General features: G+C 35.5%; 1 protein-coding gene and 1 pseudogene across 1 annotated transcript in view; both read left to right on the top strand.

Annotated features, from left to right (window-relative positions):
* KCNH5 (potassium voltage-gated channel subfamily H member 5) overlaps positions 1 to 21,845 on the top strand; it is a 264,845-nt gene that overhangs the window by 55,022 nt on the left and 187,978 nt on the right. The window contains exon 6 of the mRNA XM_026000547.2: positions 1,546 to 1,938. Coding sequence (XP_025856332.1) covers positions 1,546 to 1,938 — 393 coding nt within the window. The remainder of the gene's footprint in view (positions 1 to 1,545; positions 1,939 to 21,845) is intronic.
* Positions 19,836 to 20,761, top strand: LOC112921354 (transcription initiation factor TFIID subunit 12 pseudogene; annotated as a pseudogene).

The following is a 21,845-nucleotide window of genomic DNA, read 5'->3' as shown; positions in this document are numbered from 1 at the left end:
ATGTCTGGGGCACTGATAATTAGGATAAATATGTAAAAATCTTTATAAGTAGTTCTTATAGCCCCCAAACTAACAACAAGAGTTATAATACACAACTATTGAGAATACTAATGATGTTTTCCACATTTCAAATATTAATAATGGGTCTTATATACTTAGTTTTCAGTTATGCAAGTTCTATGCATGAGAGAAACTTTTCAGGATAATTCTCAAGTTCAATAAGTGCTATAAATTCATTTTGCTTCATGGCATATGAGTTATGTGCTAATAGGTATTTTTGTTTTTGTCTATTCTTATATTCAAATTTTTAATGCATTTATAACCTTATGATATCGTTTTGACCCCTATTTTCTGGATCCCATTAGTCCTAGAGACACTGAACAATTGGATATATAAAAAGGCATTTGTCCAGTGCTGCCCAGGCCTCTACTCTTGCCCTGCCATTCGCTTTATTTATCTCTTTAGTTAGACCTGCTTAGAGTAAGTCAAGGTTCATATAGTGTTGCAGTGAAATTTTTCCATTTGTCAAAAAGGTATGGAGAAGAAAACCTGAGTATTTAGAATTTTTTTTTTCCAAAGTGAATATGCTTCTGGACTGGAAACACAATTCTTTAAGTCCTGATTGAAGGGAGAAAAGGAAAAAGCAGGCTATAACATTTACAACCATGATATCACTATGCCACTCATTAGAGTCCTTGCTGAGTCCCCCTCAACAGCAAGATCACCAACAGTGTGGTCCTGGGGTTCAGCAAGGCCATCAGCATCAAAGTTATGCTCCCTGAGGTGCTAATATGTGTCAAGAATGGATAACAGTGAGTCACCCAAATAAGTGTTGGACAATCAGTTAAAGATGTGTGATTTTGGGCAGGCTTGCAAGTAAGTGTACATAAAGCAATCCCAGAAGCGGATGTCCAGCAGTGCTGTGGATCAGTGTTGGTGTTGGAGGAAGTCACTGAGAGAATGTGACTGACCCTTGAACTGGACCCAGGCAACCAGAGGCTCCTCATTCTGGTCCTTGGAATGTATACTCTGCCAGCTGTCCCCACAGGGGGAGCCATTTTCAAGGACATAGCCATGAAAGAATAGGATGTTGTTGAGACCATTTGGATTACATATGTGACTGGATCCAGTTAGGGTGTCCACTAAACTTTTTAAGATTCTGGTGGGTGGGTGCAGAGATCTACACATTTTGCAGTTTTCTGTGATAAGCCTTGTAAGTATATTCCCTTTTTATAAACCTGCCACATAATGATCTGGAGTGGTCTTTTTCTTTGTTCTCTTCTTGCCCTTGGTATTTGGGAGCCAGTTTGTAAAACAACAGTTGGCCACTGGAGAGAAAGCCAGGTAGAACAGCAGACAGATTAACTTCCTTTGCACAAACTTTGGTACAACTCTGAAAAGGGAGACAAAACTATAGGGTATAACTGGTCTTGAAACCAGGAGTCATGAAAAATATGCTGTGGTTTGACTTCCACTAAGTTTGAATACATTACTAACTGTGCAGAGATGCCCAAGTCATTTATATACACATTGTCTCTCTTTTAGGTTCTTCAGCTGGGATCAGATATTCTTCCTCAGTATAAGCAAGAAGCGCCAAAGACGCCACCACACATTATTTTACACTATTGTGCTTTTAAAACTACTTGGGACTGGGTGATTTTAATTCTTACCTTCTACACCGCCATTATGGTTCCTTATAATGTTTCCTTCAAAACAAAGCAGAACAACATAGCCTGGCTGGTGCTGGACAGTGTGGTGGACGTTATTTTTCTGGTTGACATTGTTTTAAATTTTCACACGACTTTTGTGGGACCTGGTGGAGAGGTCATTTCTGACCCCAAGCTGATAAGGATGAACTATCTGAAAACTTGGTTTGTGATCGATCTGTTGTCTTGTTTACCTTATGACATCATCAATGCCTTTGAAAATGTGGATGAGGTAAGTTTCTTTTTTTTTCTGAGTACTGTGGATCATATGTTTTGAGAAAATTAAGATAAAAAGGAGTTTGCTGATAATCCAGACTTCTTTTTAGCCACCACTTTCAGCCTTCACCTTACTTGCCATAAATTATAATATCCAGTTACTTTAGATTAATTTTCATCTGCTTATTTTTTCTTGATTTCTGGTTGATAATAGTAACCACTAGGACAGTGGTTGTGATTCAAAGTTGTGGTTTGAAGAAGTGGAGGTTGCAGTGGGAGGAGGTGGAACAGAAGAAAAGCAGCAGCATGTGGGGGTCAAATACAGTTTATAAACTAGGTAATTGATTAAAAGAGATGAAATAGATGTATTTTCTTTGGAAGGTGGTAGCATTCTATGCATCCATAGATCTTTTGACTCCTCTCTAGATATATGTGGTAGCAGTGCTTTAATTAACCTAAAAAAATATTTTATGGAAAATCCTCAAATTTTTGCCTTTTTGGTTTCTTCTTTATAGCCTTTATTTTAAATTTTGTTTAAGTACATTTGTGGTTAAAGACTATATTGGATGACTTCCGATGTCTGGTCTAGTTCAAGGTTCTGTTCATTCATTATTACCTGCAAAAGTAGGAATAATTAAAATGTGGGACAGGACACCTGAGTGGCTCAGTTGACTGGGTGGACAACTCTTGGTTTTGGCTCAGGTTATGATCTCAGGGTCCTGACATTGAGCCCTGCCTTGGGCTCTGCACTCAGTGAGGAGTCAGCTGGAGGAGTTTCTCTCCCTCTGCTCCTCCCCCAGCTTGCACACGTGTGTACGTGTGCATGTGCACACACACACACACACACACACACACTCTCAAATAAATAAATAAATCTTAAAAAAATACTAAAAATGTGTATTATCTTAAAAAATCACTTCATCCAGAGCTTCCTAGCTTTTAACTTAATAGTGGATGATTTTCAACTTGCTACAACAGGCTAATAGGATGCAACCAATAATCTCAACTAATAATATAAAAATGAATCAATATAGAATGCATCTATTATTAAAATGTGTTCATAATGATAATATTACAAACTTAATTTCCCTAAAGATTCTACTCTGTCCTTGTAAACTGCTCAGATGGAAAATTCTCCACTACATTGTTTTTGTTACTCTATGTATATTAAGAGGTAGATAGAAACTACGCAGGGACTTTTTCCCGTAAAATTTCTATACTTAATTAGCTTTAATAATATTAAAAACTATTGCCCTGAAAGTTAAGTGTAGATATTGTGTTTTGATGCTGTACCTATTACTTTAAAAATTACAGAAAAAGGAGGAATTATAATAAACTGTTTCCTAATTTTAGATTACATTTACACAAGCTTTCAAAGGTACATTTATTTCTTTCCTATTTACCGTCTGAGAAAGGTTGAGAATTAATTTTGAAAACATGAAAGATGTAAGGAAATTATAAGCAGTGTTTATATTTCACTTACTATATGAAATTATATATTAAGATGGATATATTAAGATTTCAGTTATTTAGAACATAGGCATAAAGATTTTAATAATAATAATAAAAATATTGGCTCACCTCATAGAAAATACATTAAAATGTTACAAAATAATAAATGCATTTAACATAATATGTAAATATATCAAGAGATCCTCAGCCTCATGCATATTAAGTAAAATGCAAAGTAAAACTACAGGCTGCACTGATGTGATTCCAATATTCCATTTCACTTATCACAGTGTTATAATCAAAACTTTAGCACTCTAGCTTGGTGAGTAAGATTCTGGTGGGTGGACATGGAGATCCTAAGAAGGTGCACTGGTTAGATCTTCTTTCATGAAAACCTGCTGTCTGGAGCACAATTCATAGCTTCCGGGAACTGGCTCTTAGTTTGGGAAAGCCAGTTGTTAGCATCTTTTTCAAACTCAGCATTCATTCAGTGAGTCATCACACTGTCACACTAGTAGCTCGAAACTGGCCATAGTGGGAGTATTTACACTTAGCAAGCCAAAGATGCTATAAATAAAAGCTTTTTTTTTTGAAGGTTTTATTTTTTGATTGACAGATGCTGCATTTTCTGATCTGCCGCAGTTCATACACTGAAGCCATACTTCCCCAATGCTACTTTTAGCCAATAATTAAGAATGATGGTAATATTATAATTCATATAGTTCATTGCAGAACTCCTCTATTAAGCAACTTTTGCTCTGGGACTCCCTATTTACCTGTACTGTGGTCTGAGGCTGTTCTACCCAATACCTCTTCACAAGTGTCAGACCTGAATTTTGGTCTAAAGGCATCTCTCTCTTCCGTTTATCTTTCCCAGATCTTTATCTCAGTAAAATCCTTGCATGTCTAACCCTGACTTGGCAGCACTCTGTAGGGGACCTGAACTGATAAAGTGGTGGTACAGACACTCTCATACATTGCTCAAGGGAGTATAAGTGGGTAAAATGTCTATGAAGAATGATTGACAATATCTCATTTTGGAAAAAAAAAACACCCTAGAGACAACCACTTTCAAATTGCTAGGGGATTCTTTTATTATTTGCTTCCATGTCAGGAAACAAGGTAGGTATGTACCTACCCCTTGGTTTTACAGTTTTAGGCCTTGTCTTTGACTTCTCAATATGGCATTTGAGATTGTAGCCCTTACTATGTCCATGCAGTTTTTCCATCACCTCATTCTCACAATACAGGTATATCATCCTTTTCATTCAATAAATATTAGGTGTTTACATCATTATGACTACAAATATGCTATTTATGATGGAACCTTAAATATGACATAATTGTTTTTCTGCACTTTCTACTTTCCTGAGAGCTGATAGACATATGGATTTATAGTTGCTTAGTTTTTTTTACTTATCACTAATTCCAACACTAAGCTCTCTGCTGATTATCTAAATCTTCTCTCATTACATTGATGTGAACAATATCCTATCAACATCATTTTCTTAAGCAAATCTCTTTTTACTCCACCCCCCGCCCCCACACACACGATTGATTGTTTGGCTAGTTATAATATTCCAGGCTAGAGATACTTTCTTCTCAAATTTTGAAAGACCAAATGCCATTGCAGTCTATCTTTTAATAGCTCTGTTCTCTCTCTCTCTCTCTTTTTTTTAAGATTTTATTTATTTATTCATGAAAGACACTGAGAGAGAGACAGAGATACAGGCAGAGGGAGAAGCAGGCTTCATGCAGGGGGCCTGATGTGGGACTCGATCCCAGGACTCTGGGATCATGCCCCTGAGCCTGAGGCAGATGCTTAACTGCTGAGCCACCCTGGTGTCCCCTCATAACTCTGTTAAGAATTTTACAGCCATTAGGATTTCTGACCATTTACATGTGATCTTTCTCTCTTTGGAAGTTTGGTATATTCTGTCTGTTCCAGGGTTCTGAAACTTTCTGATGATATGCCTTAGTGTGCGTCCATTTTCCTCAGTTTGGCTGGGCACTGATGGTGGCCCTTTTCAATCTGGAAAAACATGTCTTATGTCTGAATTTTTTTTCCTATGATGATTGTCTCCACCCTTCTCCCCCACTTTTTTCTTGCTGGAACTCTTTTTATTCGGATATTGTACCTATTGGACTAGTCCTCTAGTTTTCCTTTTTTCTTCTCTCCTATTTTCCAACACTAATTCTATTTTTGCTATACCATTTGGGAGCTTTCTTTAACATTATTTTCTCACTTTCTTTGTCCCTAATGATTGTTTTTGCTTAAGGTCTATTTGGCTTGATACTAGGAGAGCTAAATTAGCTTTCATATAGTATTTGGTATATATATTTCTATATTTTAAATTTTATTATTACAGATTATTATACTCTAGCTGTTATCTTCTATAGATACTATATAGATTCTGAGTCTTACAAACTTAATCTATAAGTTTATTGAGATTAATTGCATTTTGATTTATTTAGAGCATATTGTTTCTGCTTTAAAATGATTTTTTCTTTTCTCTATGTTTTTATTTCCTTTTTCTTTTTTTTCTCCCATCTTTTGTATTGATTTTTTTTCTTTAATCTACTGGATTCCCTCCACTAGTTTGGAAGTTTTTCTGTTAATTGATTACTCTTAACATTTTTAGTATCAGTATGTGGCTTATTAGTGTCTTTACCCTTCTCCTAACTAATTCAAGGACTTCATCTTCTCATCTTTCAAATTATTATTGTCTTGTGTTTTGCTTCTACATTGTTTTTAACTTTCTCTTTTAATTATTATATTGTTGTCTTATTTAGTTTCAATACTTATTTATATATATCCACATGTCTACCAGTTTCTTTGCTCACATTATTTTATGTGTTTTTCTTTCTTTCTTTCTTTTTCTTTTTTTTTACTTTCTTCTGGTTCTGTGGGTTGGTTCTGTATTATCTGTTATATGACATCCAACTTTGTGGAACATACTTCTTCAAGGAAATTTTCCTACATTATGTTAAAAAACAAAATTCAACTGAGTAAATTTTAAAGATCATACTGACTTCATTCAATGATTCATGAATTGGGCAGTATCCCATCTAATGAATAGAAAGCTCTGAGGAGCTGTGCAAAATAGAAGACGTTTATAGGCAGAAGCGGGCAAGACAAGGGCATTATTAGTAGAGTGGGTTATTTCAAGTAAGATCACCTTCCTTTAGGAGAAGGCAGAGGATCTGTCAGGCAGGTTACGTCACAGGTGCTGACCAGGTAATTCTATTCTTGGGAGAGGCTGAAACTGCAATTAAGTTGGTGTTAAGTCTTGGTTTAGTGACATGGGCTTAGTACAGGCGATTCCATTTTGGGTCTGTTGTGTTTAAAAAAACAATTATTTCCAAGCAACTGTAATGAATATCTTCATCATATTTCATCTTCATTTAGATATACTAGTGCACATTAACATAATTAAAGTTATTTTTCTTTTGTTGCTTTGTGTGTGTTCATGAGCACTATATCATTTATTGTGTGGTCTGGGGTCTTGTGCCTTCCCTAGGACATATTTGTTGTGAGCCTTGGGGATGATTACCCTGGCTCTCAGTTTCTGTGTCTGTAAGAAGAGGGAAGGAATACCTAATTACTTACATCACAGGGTGATTATAAGGAATAAATGGCAATAGAGACATGAATGAATTTTGCTTGTAGAATTTTGCATATCTGAGGAATATTATTATTTCATTTGTGTGTCTTTGTTTCCTCAGCTTGATTATAAGCCTTGTGATGGTGAAGAATGTGGCCCATCTCCTTGGTAATCCTTTATTAGTCTTAGTACATATCAATGGCTCACTGACCTGAAGCAATGAAGTGTTGGCAAGGTTTTAGGAAATTGCACAATGACATAAAACTCAAGAATGGTGAAGTGAGCTGGTAGTGGCTTGGGAATAGGAGAGTATGAATCTGAAAATAGCAGTTTAATCCTTTAACGTGATGTGGGTGCAGGACTTAATAACTCTTTATTTTCAAGATTGTCTCAGTCGATGTGCTCTCTCAATGTAATTTGATTTACTAGGAATTCACAAACTGGATATGTGATTCTGTAAGAGAGCTGTGAGGCACAGAAGGCAGCATCCATTAGAGGAAAATGTTCTGTTTGAGAAGTAATGCAGATTTCCTAGAAACCACAACACAGGGTAAAAAATGTTGTCACTAGGAATCCGAAGAATAGAATCAAGCTCTTTTGTAGGTGCATTTCAATGCAGTTTTGGGTGGTCCTCAGAACCTGATTTCTGAGAGGCTGGAGGGAACTGAATTATAGGACATCAGAGAAAAATATTGCAGCTGCAGATAATGCACCATATGGTAGTGTAAGTGAGCTCAGGAACCATAATACACAGAATAGGGAGTGCTATTAGTAAGTGGTAAACATGATAAACTAGGTCATGACAAATTGAAATTGGGGAAAGGATCGCTTATGCATTGTTTTAGGGGGCAAAATGAATGGGACAGCTATTGGAAAGTGGATATATATAAATATTTTTAATTTCCTGAAAATCTTATGGAAAATATATTTCTAAATTATTTTTTTGTAAATCATGTTTGTGAAGCTGCCACATGAATTATTGTGTTTTAGCATACTTTGTTTACACTGCATATTTTTTGTTTCTTATCTAGACAGCAAATCAAGAATTGGAAATTAAAGAGGCTAATTATGCTTGTAGATTTTTATGACTTTTTTTTAGCCTCTGATCTCTCTCTCTTCTGTTGAATCTCAGACTGTCTACCAAATATAGCATGTTAGAAACTGTTATTTAATACAATTTGGTAGCCATTACTTTTTCATTAAAGCCTACAGATGATTTAAAATAATGTTTGAGTGGTACAGGTAGAGATTATTTAATATTTCTTTTTCTACTTTTCCTAGGTTTAATCTAATTAAATCCATAGAAACACTGTCTAGTCCACCTTGGAATTGATTGATTTTTCTTATCAGTGTGTTTGCACAGCTGATAATAGACTTTAAGAGCAATTTTAAATTCATAGCCACATTGAGAGCAAGGTACAGAGATTTTCCATACAAAGATTGCACCCCCCACCCCACCTCCCGCCACTGGCTCTCTCATTACCAGCATCCCCCACCAGAGTGGTACATTTATTACAATTGATGAACCTACATTGACACATTTTTATCCTCAAAATCCATAGTTGTATATTATATTGATTTGGACAAATGTATAATGACATGTGTCCACCATTACAGTGTCATACAGAATGCTTCCACTGCCTTAAAAATCCTCTGTGCTCTGCCTATTTATTCCTTCCTCTCTCCTAACTCCTAGCAATCACTGATACTTTTACTGTCTCTATAGTTTTGCATTTTCCAGAATGTCATATGGTTGGAATCATACAGTATGTAGCCTTTTCATATTGGCTTCTTCCATGTTTTAATATGCATTTAAGATTCTTTCATGTCTTTTTGTGGCTTATGGCTCACTTCTTTTTGGAGCTCAATAATAATAGATTGTCTGGATATACCAGTTTATTTTGCCACTGAAGGACATCTTGGTTGCTTCCAAGTTTTGGCAATTATGAATAAAGCTACTGTAAACTTTGTGTGTAGGTTTTTGTGTAGGAGTAAGTTAGCAACTTGTTTGGATGAATTCCAAGAAACATAATTGCTGGGTCATATGGGGGTATTATGTTCAATTTTCTAAGTAATTGCTGAATTATCTTCCAAAGCTGCTGTACCATTTTGCATTTTCATAGCAATGAATGAGTTTCTACTGATCCACATCCTCACCAGCAGTTGGTGTTGTCAGTGTTTTAGATTTTGATCATCTTACTAGATGTGTAGTAGTATCTCCTGTTGTTTTAATCTGCAATTGCTTAATGACATAAGATGTTGAACAGCTTTTCATATGCTTATTTTCCATCAATATCTTCTTTGGTTAGGTGTCTGTTCAGATCTTTTGTTCATTCTTTAATTACGTTTTAAATTTTCTCCTTGTTAAATTTTGAGAGTTTTTTGTATATTTTATATAATGGTCTTTTATCAGATATGTCATTTACAAATATTTTCTCTCAGTCTGTGGCTTGTTTTCTCATAGTGTCTTTCATAAAACATAATTTTTGATATTACTGAAATTCATTTTATTAATTATTTCTTTTACAGATTATGTCTTTGGTATATCTCAAAAGTTACCAAAACCAAGGTAACCTAGATTTTTTCCCCCCATGTTATCTTCTAGAAATTTTAGTTTTGTGTTTTAAATTTAGGTCTATTATACATTTTGAGTTAATTTTTATGAAGGGTTTAAGGACTGTGCTTAGATTCATTTTTTTTACATTTGGATGTCCAGTTGTAACATTTGTTGAAAAGACTACCTTTGTTCCATTGTTGAAGATCAGTTGACTATATTTATGTGGATCTATTTCTAAGGCTCTCTATTTTTTCTAAGGCTCTCCCGTGGATCGATTTGTCTCTACTTTCACCACACTATCTCGATTACTATAGACTTACAGCAAATGTTGAAGTTGGATAGTATCTGCCCTCCAGTTTTGTTCTTCTCCTTCAATATTGTGTTGGCTAGTCTGCACAATTTTTGCCTCTACATATAAACTTTAGAATCAGTTTATTGATATCCACAAAATAATTTGTAGGAATTTTTATTGAGATTGTATTGTAATTATAGGTCAATTTGATAAGAATTGACCACTTTTTTTTTTTTAAAGATTTATTTATTTATTTATTTGAAAGAGAGAAGCAGAGTGAGAGGGAGAGAGAAAATCTTAAGCAGGCTCCATGATCACAACCCTGAGATCATGACCTGAGCTGAAATCAAGTCAGATGCTTAACTAACTGAGCCACCCAGGCACCCTGAGAACTGACATCTTGATAATATTGAGTATTCCTCTTTATGAACATGGGATATCACTCCATTTATTTAGTTCTTTGGTTTCATTCATCAGAATTTTGTGGTTTTCCTCATATACAACTTGTATCTATGTGATTATAATCTTTGCTGTAGATTTTTTGTAAGCGTTCTTTATCAAGTTGAGGACAGTCGTCTCTTTCCAGTTTTCATCGTGAATTATTATTATATTTTATTTAAATGCTTTATCTGCATTTATTGACATAATTATGTGATATTTGTTCTTTAGTCTGTGATGTTATCAATTGCCTTAATTGATTTTTGAGTGTTGAACCAGTCATGCATGCTTGGCCATATTGTATAATTATTTTTATATATTGTTAGATATATTGGATTTAATATATATTTGCAATATTTTGTTGAGGATTTTTGCATCTATGTTCATAAGAAATATTGGTCTGTAGTTTTCTTTTCTTATAATATCTTTGATGATTTTGGTATTAGAGTACTTCTATAATCCAAAAGATAAGTTAGAAAGTATCATATCTACTTCCACCTCTGGAAAAGATCGTAGAAAATTGTGTATTTCTTACTGAAATATTTGGTAGGATTCACCCATTAACTCATCTGGGTCTGGTGCTATTTTGGAATGTTATTACTGAATTGATTTGTTTAATATAGTTCTCTTTGAATAGCCTGTTTTTTTCTTGTGTGAGTTTTGGCAGATTGTATCTTTCAAGGAATTGGCCTATTTCTTCAAGAGTTATTCATAGTATTCTATTACTATTTTTTGAAAATTTCGTATCTTTATTTGAGAGAGAAAGAGAGAGAGGGAGAGGGAGAGAGAGGAGTGAAAGAGGGAGAGGGAGAGAAATCCTCAAAACTCCCTGCTGAGTGCATAGCCCAGAGCCCAGTGCAGGGCTTGATCCCAGGACCCTGAGATCGTGACCTGAGCTGAAGTCAAGAGCCAGTTCCTTAACCAACTGAACTATCCAGGTGCCCCTCTTTACAATTTATTGTTACTATCCTCTTAATGTCTGTGTAGTGATGTTCTCTTTCATTTCTCTTGTTAGTAATTTGTGTCCTATTTTTTTTTTTCTTAGTACATGTGGCTAGAATCTTAATTTTATCTTTTCAAAGAACAAGCTTTGGTTTTGTTGATTTTTCTCTATGATTTCTTATTTTTAGTTTCATTGATTTTTTTGTTCTAATTTTCTTTTTTTTTTTCTAATTTTCATTATGTCTTTTCTTCTTTCTTCCTTGTACTTAATTTTCTCTTCTTTTTTTCACTTTGCTAAGGTGGAAGTTTATTGATTTTAGATCTTCTTTTCTAATATTTACATCCAAAGCTATAAATTTCCCTCTAAGTACTACTTAGAGTACTACATTCCACAAATTTTGATATGTTGTATTTTTATTTAGTTCCAAACTTTAAAAATTTTTCTTGAGATTTCTTGTTTGACCCATTTCCTATTTAGTCTCCAAGTATTTTGAGATTTTCCAACTATCTTTCTGTTGTTGATTTCTAGCTTAATTCAGTCATATAAAAATCAAGCACTATGATCTCTATTCTTTTAAATTTGTTAAGGTGTGTGTTATAGCCCAGAATGTGTTCTCTATTGGTAATGTTTTATGTGAGCTTGAGAAGAATGTGTTTTCTTTGCTGTTTTTGTATAAACTAGTCAATCAATGTCAATTATGTCCAGTTGATTCATGGTGCTGTTGAGTTCTACTATGTCCTTACTGATTTTCTGTCTGCTAGATCTGACCATTTCTTATAGAGAGGCATTGGAGTCTTCAACTATAATAGTGGATTTATCTATTTCTCCTAGCAGTTTACTAGCTTTTACCTCACATATTTTGATGTTCTTGTTAGGTGTATATACATTACCTTTTGGGGAATTGACCATTTTATCATTATGCAATGTCCCTCTTTATCCTCATAACTTTCTTCACTCTGAAGGACATGAGACTTCTACTGTGATGAAATCCTCATGTATTACTTTGGGGTAATTCTACTTTCTATTCAGGACATAGATTTGTTAGTAGCCTGCTTTAAAAAACTTTAGCTTTAGTTTTAAGTCCTGTATACCTCCCAGTTCTTCTCTGCTTGAGAAAGTACCTTACCAACACTAGTGATTCTAATAACAATTAAAAACCATTTATATTTTTGCTGAGGATTAGATTGACTTTCACCTATACACTCAGAGTAAAGTGTATGGATGACCCTATTTTAGCATCTTTTAATTCTTCTTCAAGTCAAGAATTAAGATTGAGTAAAGTTCAAGGATCATGGTACAATAGTTCAGGATTGGTAAGGTGAGGATTTTGAGGCAAAGAATTCAAAGGATCTTAGGGCATAAACTATTTGTTTATGCTTTCTGCTGAAGAGCTAATGGGTCTTTGGGAAGTTCCAATGATGAAAAATCAAGTCATTTGCCTGGGCAGGAGAGTCTTGGAAAAATAAAGTCAAGCTAAGGAAGACAGAGGACTAGCACAGTCATGTTAACATAAACAGTAAAGTATAGTTTCAGGCTGAGTGTGTCATCACAGTGTTAGTTGTTTAGTCTTTAAGTCAATGTGCTCCTAGTACTTGCCAATTCAGTCTCTTTTGCTTACTTTTGAGTTGTCCTCTTGGGAAAAGGGCACAACTAGCTCTGTGGACTGCTACATAGATAGCTATGATTATAAGTCTTTCAGAAGAGAATGCCTTCTGTTGCCCTACTAATAACCAGTGATTTCTGCTGTGTATCCTTCTGAGTCTTCTGAGGACAGTTGATGTCAGTCTTATGAGTCTGAATGTTTACTTGGTCAGCATTGGAGATACAACTATGGAATTTACAGTCAAATATCTGGTGTGCATTTTTCCAGAAGATGCTTATTTTCACTGTGATTTGTTTGTGCTTAGGTCATTGTGTTAGTCAAAATCAGCCACCTTCAGTTACGTTCACATTTATACATAAACTTGAGCTTGAGAAGAATGTGTTAGGTATGAGTGACCAAACTCAAAAGTTTTTGAGTTTTTGCAGATGTTGTAATTGTTTTGGCCACAGTGAGTGAGTGGGCCTGGAGGATAGGAGCTTGAGCAACAGGTATTTTGTGATAATTACAAATTGAGACTAGCAGGATTTTTAACTCAAATATGGTGATGCTAGAATTTTAGAGCCATTTAAACTTCTTGTATTCAATATTAAAAATCTAACAAAAGTTTAATTAGTAGTACATATATTTAACAGCAGTTTCACCTTTATTGATACAGAAAGTAATCATATTTAGGGAATAACATTTCCACATGCAAAGGCTTGTCAGTACATGTAATAAAGTTATGTCACCAGGACTGAGAATTTCTTTTCTTAGGTGTGATTAATAAGCTATGTACTTAGTTTGAATTTTGAGATGTAGTGGTGCATTCAGAAACATAAAGGAATAACTTGAGGGCTTCATTTTTCTCCAAAGTCATCCTTTAAATGCAAAAAAAAAAAAAAAAAAAAAAGCCTTATGTGATTTCATTCATCCATTCATTCAACAGATATATGTTAAGCTACTTCTTTATTCTAAATATTGGGAATCTCAGCAGTGAACAAGCACATACAAATCCTCCCTATCTTTATGGAACTGTGAAAGAGAAATTGCACTGAATACTTGTTAAAAATGGGGAGAAAGACTTTGTTAAAAACTATTGCAACAGGGGAGTGAGATTAAACTTAACTCTGCTGAAATAGAAGGCAAAGAAGTTAGTCAGTGTAATTAAGCCATCTGTATTTGCTAATTGGTGTCATCAAAGTTAGGCTCCTACTCTCTCATAGACACTGAGACATAGGGGTGCTATTTTTCTTGATTACATTTCAAAGGGATGGCTCCCAAGTCCTTGAAAAAAGACATTCCTGCCTTGTACAACTGACAAGAATCTGGGAGAAGATTTATATCTCAAAGGGGCAAAGAAAGAATGTATAATTGAAAGTTTTCTAAAGTAAATGTTATAAGAAAAGGGAGACCAGAGGCTTAGAGTCAGGGGAAAAAGCCTGTTTAAAGTTTAAATAAGCTGCATTAAGGCTATCTTGGTCAGAGTTTTTATTTTGGTAGGGAAAAACAGATAGTGAACATATATGGAAAATCTAAGAACTATATATATTTATAATATATATAATATAATATATATATATATATAATTTCAGAGCGTGATAAGCTCTCTACATAGAAATAATACAGGACAATAAGATACAGGTAATGACTTAGATGATCAGGAGATAAGCTATGTAGGAAAGCATGTACTGGGCTAAATGTAGCTGTTAAGATTTTGTTGTTGTTGTTGCAAAGGACACTCAAGTAACCCGAAGTGATGGGAATTAAAATATAAAGACAGACATTTTTCAGAACATTGGAAAAGAAGCAGTGGGACTTTAGGAACTAGTGTATGGTCCTAGACCATGAGAGCCGTAGAAACCTTGGCCCAAGGCACAGCTAAATTGTAATATTAGGGGAATAAGTCTGGAAGTGAGTGCTTGGCTGAAGAGTTAGGTAGGGAGGAAAAAAGCTTACAAAAGAGGAGCTACTCTTTGACCACCTTCTTTTCATGTCTCATAGCCTTGCTTTGAGATTGCTTCATCTTTTTATTATAGCTTTAACAACAACATTGTCACATTTTAACTGTTGGAAAAGGATAACTTTTAGAAAATGATTTTGGAGAATGTGACTGTTTAATCTTCTATTTTCCAGGATTTATAGAGTTGAGTGTTCCACTGTTAGTATGATTCACTTAGTCCTGTTGATGTCCTTTCCTGTCTTTACTGACTGAATTCGTACCTTCTCTTCTCTCTTTGCTCTCATTGCTGAATCTTCAGAACTTTCACTACCACATAGTCCATCATGGCCAGTTCAGCCTTTCTCTGCTGCAACTTTCACTGCCTCCTGCATCATTCTCAGCATTTCTTGGACCAGGCATTTATACTGTAAAACAAGGGTCATAACATATTTGAGGATGGGGATAGTTAAGGAAATCTTTGAAGAGGTGACAAATATTTAAGCCCAGACCTGAAAAATAAGTAGGAGTTAACCAGATGAAAGGGGTGATCAGCAGGTTCTGGAGAGTGTTTTAAATATCATGTTTAGAATCCACAAGATGAGAGAATATTGCATTTTTGAAGAAAAGAATGAAGTTTTCTATGACTGGAGTATAGAGAACAGAATACAGAGATGCACAAGGTGAGAGTGTAGAAGTAAGCAGGTTGCGTTAAGGCATTTGGATTATTGTAAAGACAACAATGGGTTATTGAAGGATTTAAAACATCCCCCAACTTAGTTTGCTTGTACATGTATCATTACGTTTGAAAAAAATTTGAAACTTCGGGCAATATACCTCTTTTTAGAGTATGTATTTTGGTTATGCTTTATATTCACTGTGAACCCAATGGATATTAAAGAGAAAGTCTTTTCCACAATAAGAAGCACTTAAAAACCCCATAGGGAGCCTGCTTCTCTCTCTGTGTCTCTCATGAATAAATGAAAAATCTTAAAAAAAAGAAAGATTTAAAAAGTTAGTACATTATTGGTATTGCTGAAGATAGGTGTCTGTTCTTAGTCTCTCTCTCTCTCTCTCTCTCTCTCTCTCTCTCTCTCTGCCACTGTGTTCTGAGAATATAAATTGCTAAAACAGGTGGTATGTACAAGTTATCCAAATTAAGATCCTCTCTAAAGCATGTTAACTAATTTATGGAGTAGTTAGGATTATTTCTCCATGGATGTCTTAGTAGAAGGATTTGGAGAAGTGAGTTTTGGATAGCGAGGAGACAATAGAATTTGTTATCTGTGTTAAAGGTTCAGATAACAAATGTACTTTGTAATTTTCTTTCAGTCTTTAGATTTTATTCTGCAAAAGAAAATGGAAATGCACTTTGTAGTCATTCATGTACACAGACTATTTAGAATAAAAAAACCAATGCTTAGGAAATGGAACTTATTGTTTTGTGGTTTTTATCTAGTTGCCTGATGGTGCTATCTGTGAAGATGATATAACTATTAATTATTAATTCCAATATCAATGGTAGAGGAGTCAGAAATTATTATGAAAGATTTATATATTGGGTAGTTTATTCTTTAAATAATGTATTCATCCTTTCAATAAATATTTGGTACTTACTACATGCAAGGGAGTGCTAAAGAACATGCTAGGAATAAAAGGATGGACAAAACATACACAATCACAAACAGACAAATGTCATGAAGAGAATGTACATGATCCTTTGAGACTATATAACAAAATAAACTGACCTAGACTAGAGAGGAAAGTTTCCCTGAAGAAGCAATGATTGAGCTGAGATCTGAAGTATGAGTGGAGCTAGCTAAGCTAAGGTAGAAGGCATGAAAGATTAACAAGTGCATAGGCCCTGTGTTTGAGGAAGCATGACATACCCAAAAACGGAAAGTTGGATGAAGAGTGAGCTTAAGAGTGTTGAAGGATGAGGTTAGAGTGGTTGGCAAGGGCCACATTATGCAGGTCTGTGTGAACCAAAACAGATTTTAGAACAATGGGAAGCCATCCTACAATTTTAAACTGGAAATGATTTTGAAAGGTAACTCATATAGTGTTCAGAGAAGATTGGGATCAAGTAAATGACTCACAACTTATACATCTATAGATCCAGGAGACAGATGCTTAGGAGCGTGGTCTTAGATGGTGACAGTGGAGATGGAAAGAAATGGATAAATCTGAGAGATATTTAGGAGCTAAAATTGATAAGCTTTTAAGATAGAGTGGGTGCTGATAGAGTGGGTGCTGAAGAATACTTCTCAGTTTTTGGTTTGCTCAATCTAATACTGACATTTGCTTAGATATTAAAAGAGGCCCAGAGACATAGTCTGAAATGGAAGGGTGGAGTTTCTTGCAAGTTTCTCTCAAACTTTATTTATTTATTTATTTATTTATTTATTTATTTATTTATTTTTCAATGAGATACACATAAAATGTTTAAATATCTATGGGAAAAATATAGTTGAAGAGGGGAATGGTTGGGATTTTGAGCAGAGTAGAGAAAGTTTGGAAAATAGTGCATGAATTCATAAGAAAAGCAGTAAAGTTACTAGATAGTTGAGAGATGCTTTAAGATTAATGATAATGAGTTTATAGTGGAGTCAATCTTTCCTATTATATGTTCAAGATTATGACCTCCTTGATAGTTAATACAGGCATGAAGAAAACTGATAATTGAGCTAGGATTTTATTTTGATAGAGGTTATAATGAAGAGACAGAAATGTTAAGGAATTCAAGGTGTATGCTGTTACTGCCATTATGGGGCCACTTAAAGAAGAGAATGGAGAATGGAGATAGTTGACAGATTGAGAAAAACTAGATCTGTTGGTGGACTGGAGTTTTAATAAGGTTGAACTACTATTGCAGTTGTGATTGGACCAGTTAGCTTAACAGAGAAGAGGAAATGGTCAGATAGCAGGGTGGTTGATTTTAAGACTTAAGAGCTGGAAAAACTTTTAGGATGTGACAAATTTCGGATTATGACCATGGGAGTGAGTGTCTGTGGAAAAGTGGAAAGGTTATTGGAGAGGAGTTGGGGAAGAAACAGTGATGCCAAGGTATTGGAAGCCTCATATACATGGATAATAAATTTACCTAGGGGATGGAAAAATTTTAGGTGAGGTTGGATTTGAAAAATATTTAGGGAATATGTGAAATAATATTCTCTATTTTCATGGAATAGTCATTGGCAGGAATCTAATCAAAGCAAAATAGTGACACATTTCCCAGTATAAAAGATAAATAATATCTAACATTTATATATTAAATTTTATTTTACATACCCATATTTTACCTATATTGGATAATCTTATTAAAATGGGTCCTTTGTATCTAATAGATATATATATTGTCTCAGTGTTAAGTCATACCAAGTATGTAATTCTATGTATATAAACATATATATGTATTTCTCCCACATTTGTATCAGTTAGCTTTCTTCTCTGCATAACAAACTACTCCAGAACTTTGTGAATAGTAAGAACATTACCATTTAACTCACAAGTCTTTGACTCCATTAGGTGGTTCTGCTAACCTGGGCTAGGTTTAACTTAGCTGAGTCTACCCGTATATGTTTGTGGTAGATTGCTGAGTTGCTTGGTAGCTGACAGATCTGGGATGGGTCAAATGGATAACTCAGAGGGCTGCTTCTGTGGTCTCTCATCATTCAAAATCCTTGTAGTAGGTATTCTTCACATATTAAGTGAAGGTGCTGTGCCTCTTGAGGTCTAGGCTTAGAACTGGCATGATGTCATTTATGCCACATGCTGTTGGCCAAAGCAAGTCCTAAGGCCAGCTCAGACTCAAGGGTTGGGGAAATAGATCTTATCTCTTGAAGGTAGAAGTTGCAAAGTCACCCAAGGGGTGTGGGTACAGGAAGGAAAATAATCACAACTCTTTTTCTTTCCTTGCAAACAATCTATCACAACATCCTGTGTGTGGGAATGCAAGATGTAGGTGAAACACCATGCACTGGGTATTATAAATCTGTATTTCTGCTCTATCACTCCCACTTATTTGTCACATATCCTTGGATAAGAAAGTTCTTGGATCATCCCTTTTCATCCCTTTTATAAAGCAAAAAGGGAAGAAAGTAGAAAAAAATATTAGCTGAGCCATTTGCCTACTATCATTAGTGATGATTCAGTGAAGGGATTGATCTGTATTTTAAATGGCTTTATCATTGAAATACATTATTTTTATGCTAATTACATCCACATCTCTTTAATGTAAGGATCTATAAAAGTATTGAGGAGCTAATAACTCAGAGATGCCTTCTGGATATTGTTTGTTGCACTCCTGTGGCCCGAGGGGCTTGTCAAGTAAGGAAATTAGTTGGAAAGGCGGAAGACTGATGGCTGAAGGTTCTCCATTAGCCTTGCTGTGTTCTCTCTGTTTCATGTGTTTGGTATTCTCTTCTACCTGTGGAACCCCAGGGATTGTGTGTTAAGAGCTCAGAGGTTGGGGTAGAGGCAGAAAACTGCTGGACTTAAGAGGAAGGCACAGAAGGACTGGAAAGTGTGTAGTGAAATGAAGCAGAAAATAAATGAGCAGATAGAACAGGCAGAAAGTACAAACTCAAGAATTTGTTTTCAAAAAGGTGATAATATAGAAGGAGAGCATTTTTTGAGGATTGGCCTTCAGAAGTGTCCAGTATTACTCTATGAGTGAAATTCAAATTAATTAATTAATTAATTAGTTTTGGAAATTAAAATTTAAACAAGGAATTAAATACAATTTGTGGCTCTGGTCACTCTAAAGGTCAGAGAGTGAGTCATAAATAAGGAAAGTCTCTCTCTCTCTCTCTCTCTCTATCTTTTTTTTTTTAGATTTTATTTATTTATTCACAAGAGACACAGAGTGAGAGAGAGGAAGAGACATAGGCAGAGGGAGAAGCAGGCTCCCTGTGGGGAGCCCGATGCGGGACTCAATCCTGGGATCCTGGGATCACAACCTGAGCCAAAGGCAGATGCTCAACCCTGAGTCACCCAGGAACCCCAGTTAGGAAAGTCTCTTGTTTTAATACAATATTGAATATGACTCCCCTTCCTCAAAAAAATCACATGATGCAGAAGAGATAATTAATAATTAATTTGGCCCGAGCAGTCAGACCGGCTGCTGAGACGAACGCTTCACTGGGGCAGTCTCCGCATATCATGGGGAGATAGACGCTGCTGCCTTTGATTGGCCTTGGTCCTCACAGCTCCAAAAAGAAACAGGATCTCGATAAGCTCTATGAGCTGAAGTCCAAAGCTCGGCAGATTATGAACCAGTTTGGCCCCTCAGCCCTAATCAACCTCTCCAATTTCTCATCCATAAAACCAGAAACAGCCGGCACCCCTCCACAAGGCTCCATGGCCAATAGCACTACAGTGGTAAAGATACCAGGCACTCCTGGGACAGGAGGCCGTCTCAGCCCTGAAAACAATCAGGTATTGACCAAGAAGAAATTACAAGACTTAGTAAGAGAAGTGGATCCTAATGAGCAATTGGATGAAGATGTGGAGGAGATGCTGCTGCAGATTGCTGATGATTTTATTGAGAGTGTGGTGACAGCAGCCTGCCAGCTTGCTCGGCATCGCAAGTCCAGCACCCTGGAGGTGAAAGATGTCCAGCTGCATCTAGAACGCCAGTGGAACATGTGGATCCCAGGATTTGGCTCTGAAGAAATCTGACCCTACAAAAAGGCTTGCACCACAGAGGCCCACAAACAGAGAATGGCATTGATCCGGAAAACAACCAAGAAATAACACACGGAAAGGTCAGGGGATGCACAACAGTGTATTTGGAGATACTTGAGCTGAGACCTCAGCCATCTCATCCTTGGGTTTTTTTTTTAATGCTTTACAGAGAAGCATATATTTTTTATTAACAGTGCAGCGATATCTATAATGACTGAGAGGATCTGCCAAAAGAATAAAGCCTCCTACCCCAACTTCCAGTCCCTTTTCCCTGACGTCTCAAAGAAGAGCAATGTATCTTCCAGAGAAGATTTTATTTGTGGTTTATTATATAAGTGATTGAATACTGGAAAAAAATTAATAATTAATTTGAATTATGTACTATGGTGAAGTGTTAACAGAGCAGTGGCTGCTGGATTTTCCATAACTCTTTTTATGTTTAAATATGACATACTTAAAGAAAATTAAAATTTTAAGTGTGGAGCTCAAAGAATTTTCAAAAAGTGAGCATACTTAGTAATTATAAGTCATATTAAGAAACAGAATGTTGCCAGAACCCCATGATTCTCCTCATGCTCATCATAGTCACTATCCGTCCCCTAGCATAAGGATCTGCTATATTGACTTCTAATTCCACAGAGGAGTTCCACCTGTTTTTTACACTTTCTATACAGGAAATCATAAGGTATATCATCTCCTGTATCTGGTCTTTTTGCTCAATATGATGCTTTTTAGATTCATTCTTGTTGTATATAGATACTTTGTTCATGTTTATTTTTGGATAGCATTCCATTGAGTGAATGTGTGATTATGTATTTATCCATCCTACTGGAGATGGAAATTTATAATATTTCAAGTTTTAAGTATTTCATCTCATTTTTTGAGTCTTTTTTTCTATTGGATATTCCTTCTTGCTTTATTGAAGATTAGTTATTATTTCATGACATTTTAAAAGCAAGTCCTTTCACTTTGAGTTTTGGTTATAATGATTGCATTAAATTCTCTTTGATACAAGATAATGGAGAAAAAGAAAGTTAAAGCAACTTTCCAAATAAAGCAAACTTGCCTACTTGCATATTATTCATTTTGAATAACAGTTTCTGATTTTATAAGTAGTTGAAGGGAATACCCTGGACAGATTCAAAGGTGAAACTTTGGGGTTGTGTTTTGGAGGAAACAGGAGTTTGGTTTGGCCCTAGCACTATGGCTTTGCAAAGGCATGGTGGGAAATGACCTGGCAGTTCAGATGGAGGCGGGCCTGGGCACCTCCTGAAGGTCTGCACTGGAGTTTGTGGTTAATGTAATGTCTGGGTTGAGTCCCTAGAGGGTACTGTGTGTTAGAAAGATGAATATTGCAAGGATTGTTGGGGTAAGGACAGGAAGACTCCCCAGCAGTTGGTTGTTGTGGGAAATGTGCTAAGAATCTGAGG

The sequence above is a fragment of the Vulpes vulpes genome, chromosome 6 (assembly GCF_048418805.1).
Source record: "Vulpes vulpes isolate BD-2025 chromosome 6, VulVul3, whole genome shotgun sequence".
NCBI classification, from domain to species: Eukaryota; Metazoa; Chordata; class Mammalia; order Carnivora; family Canidae; genus Vulpes; species Vulpes vulpes.
Note: the sequence above shows the minus strand (reverse complement) of the source record. Positions and strands in the feature narration are given on the sequence as shown.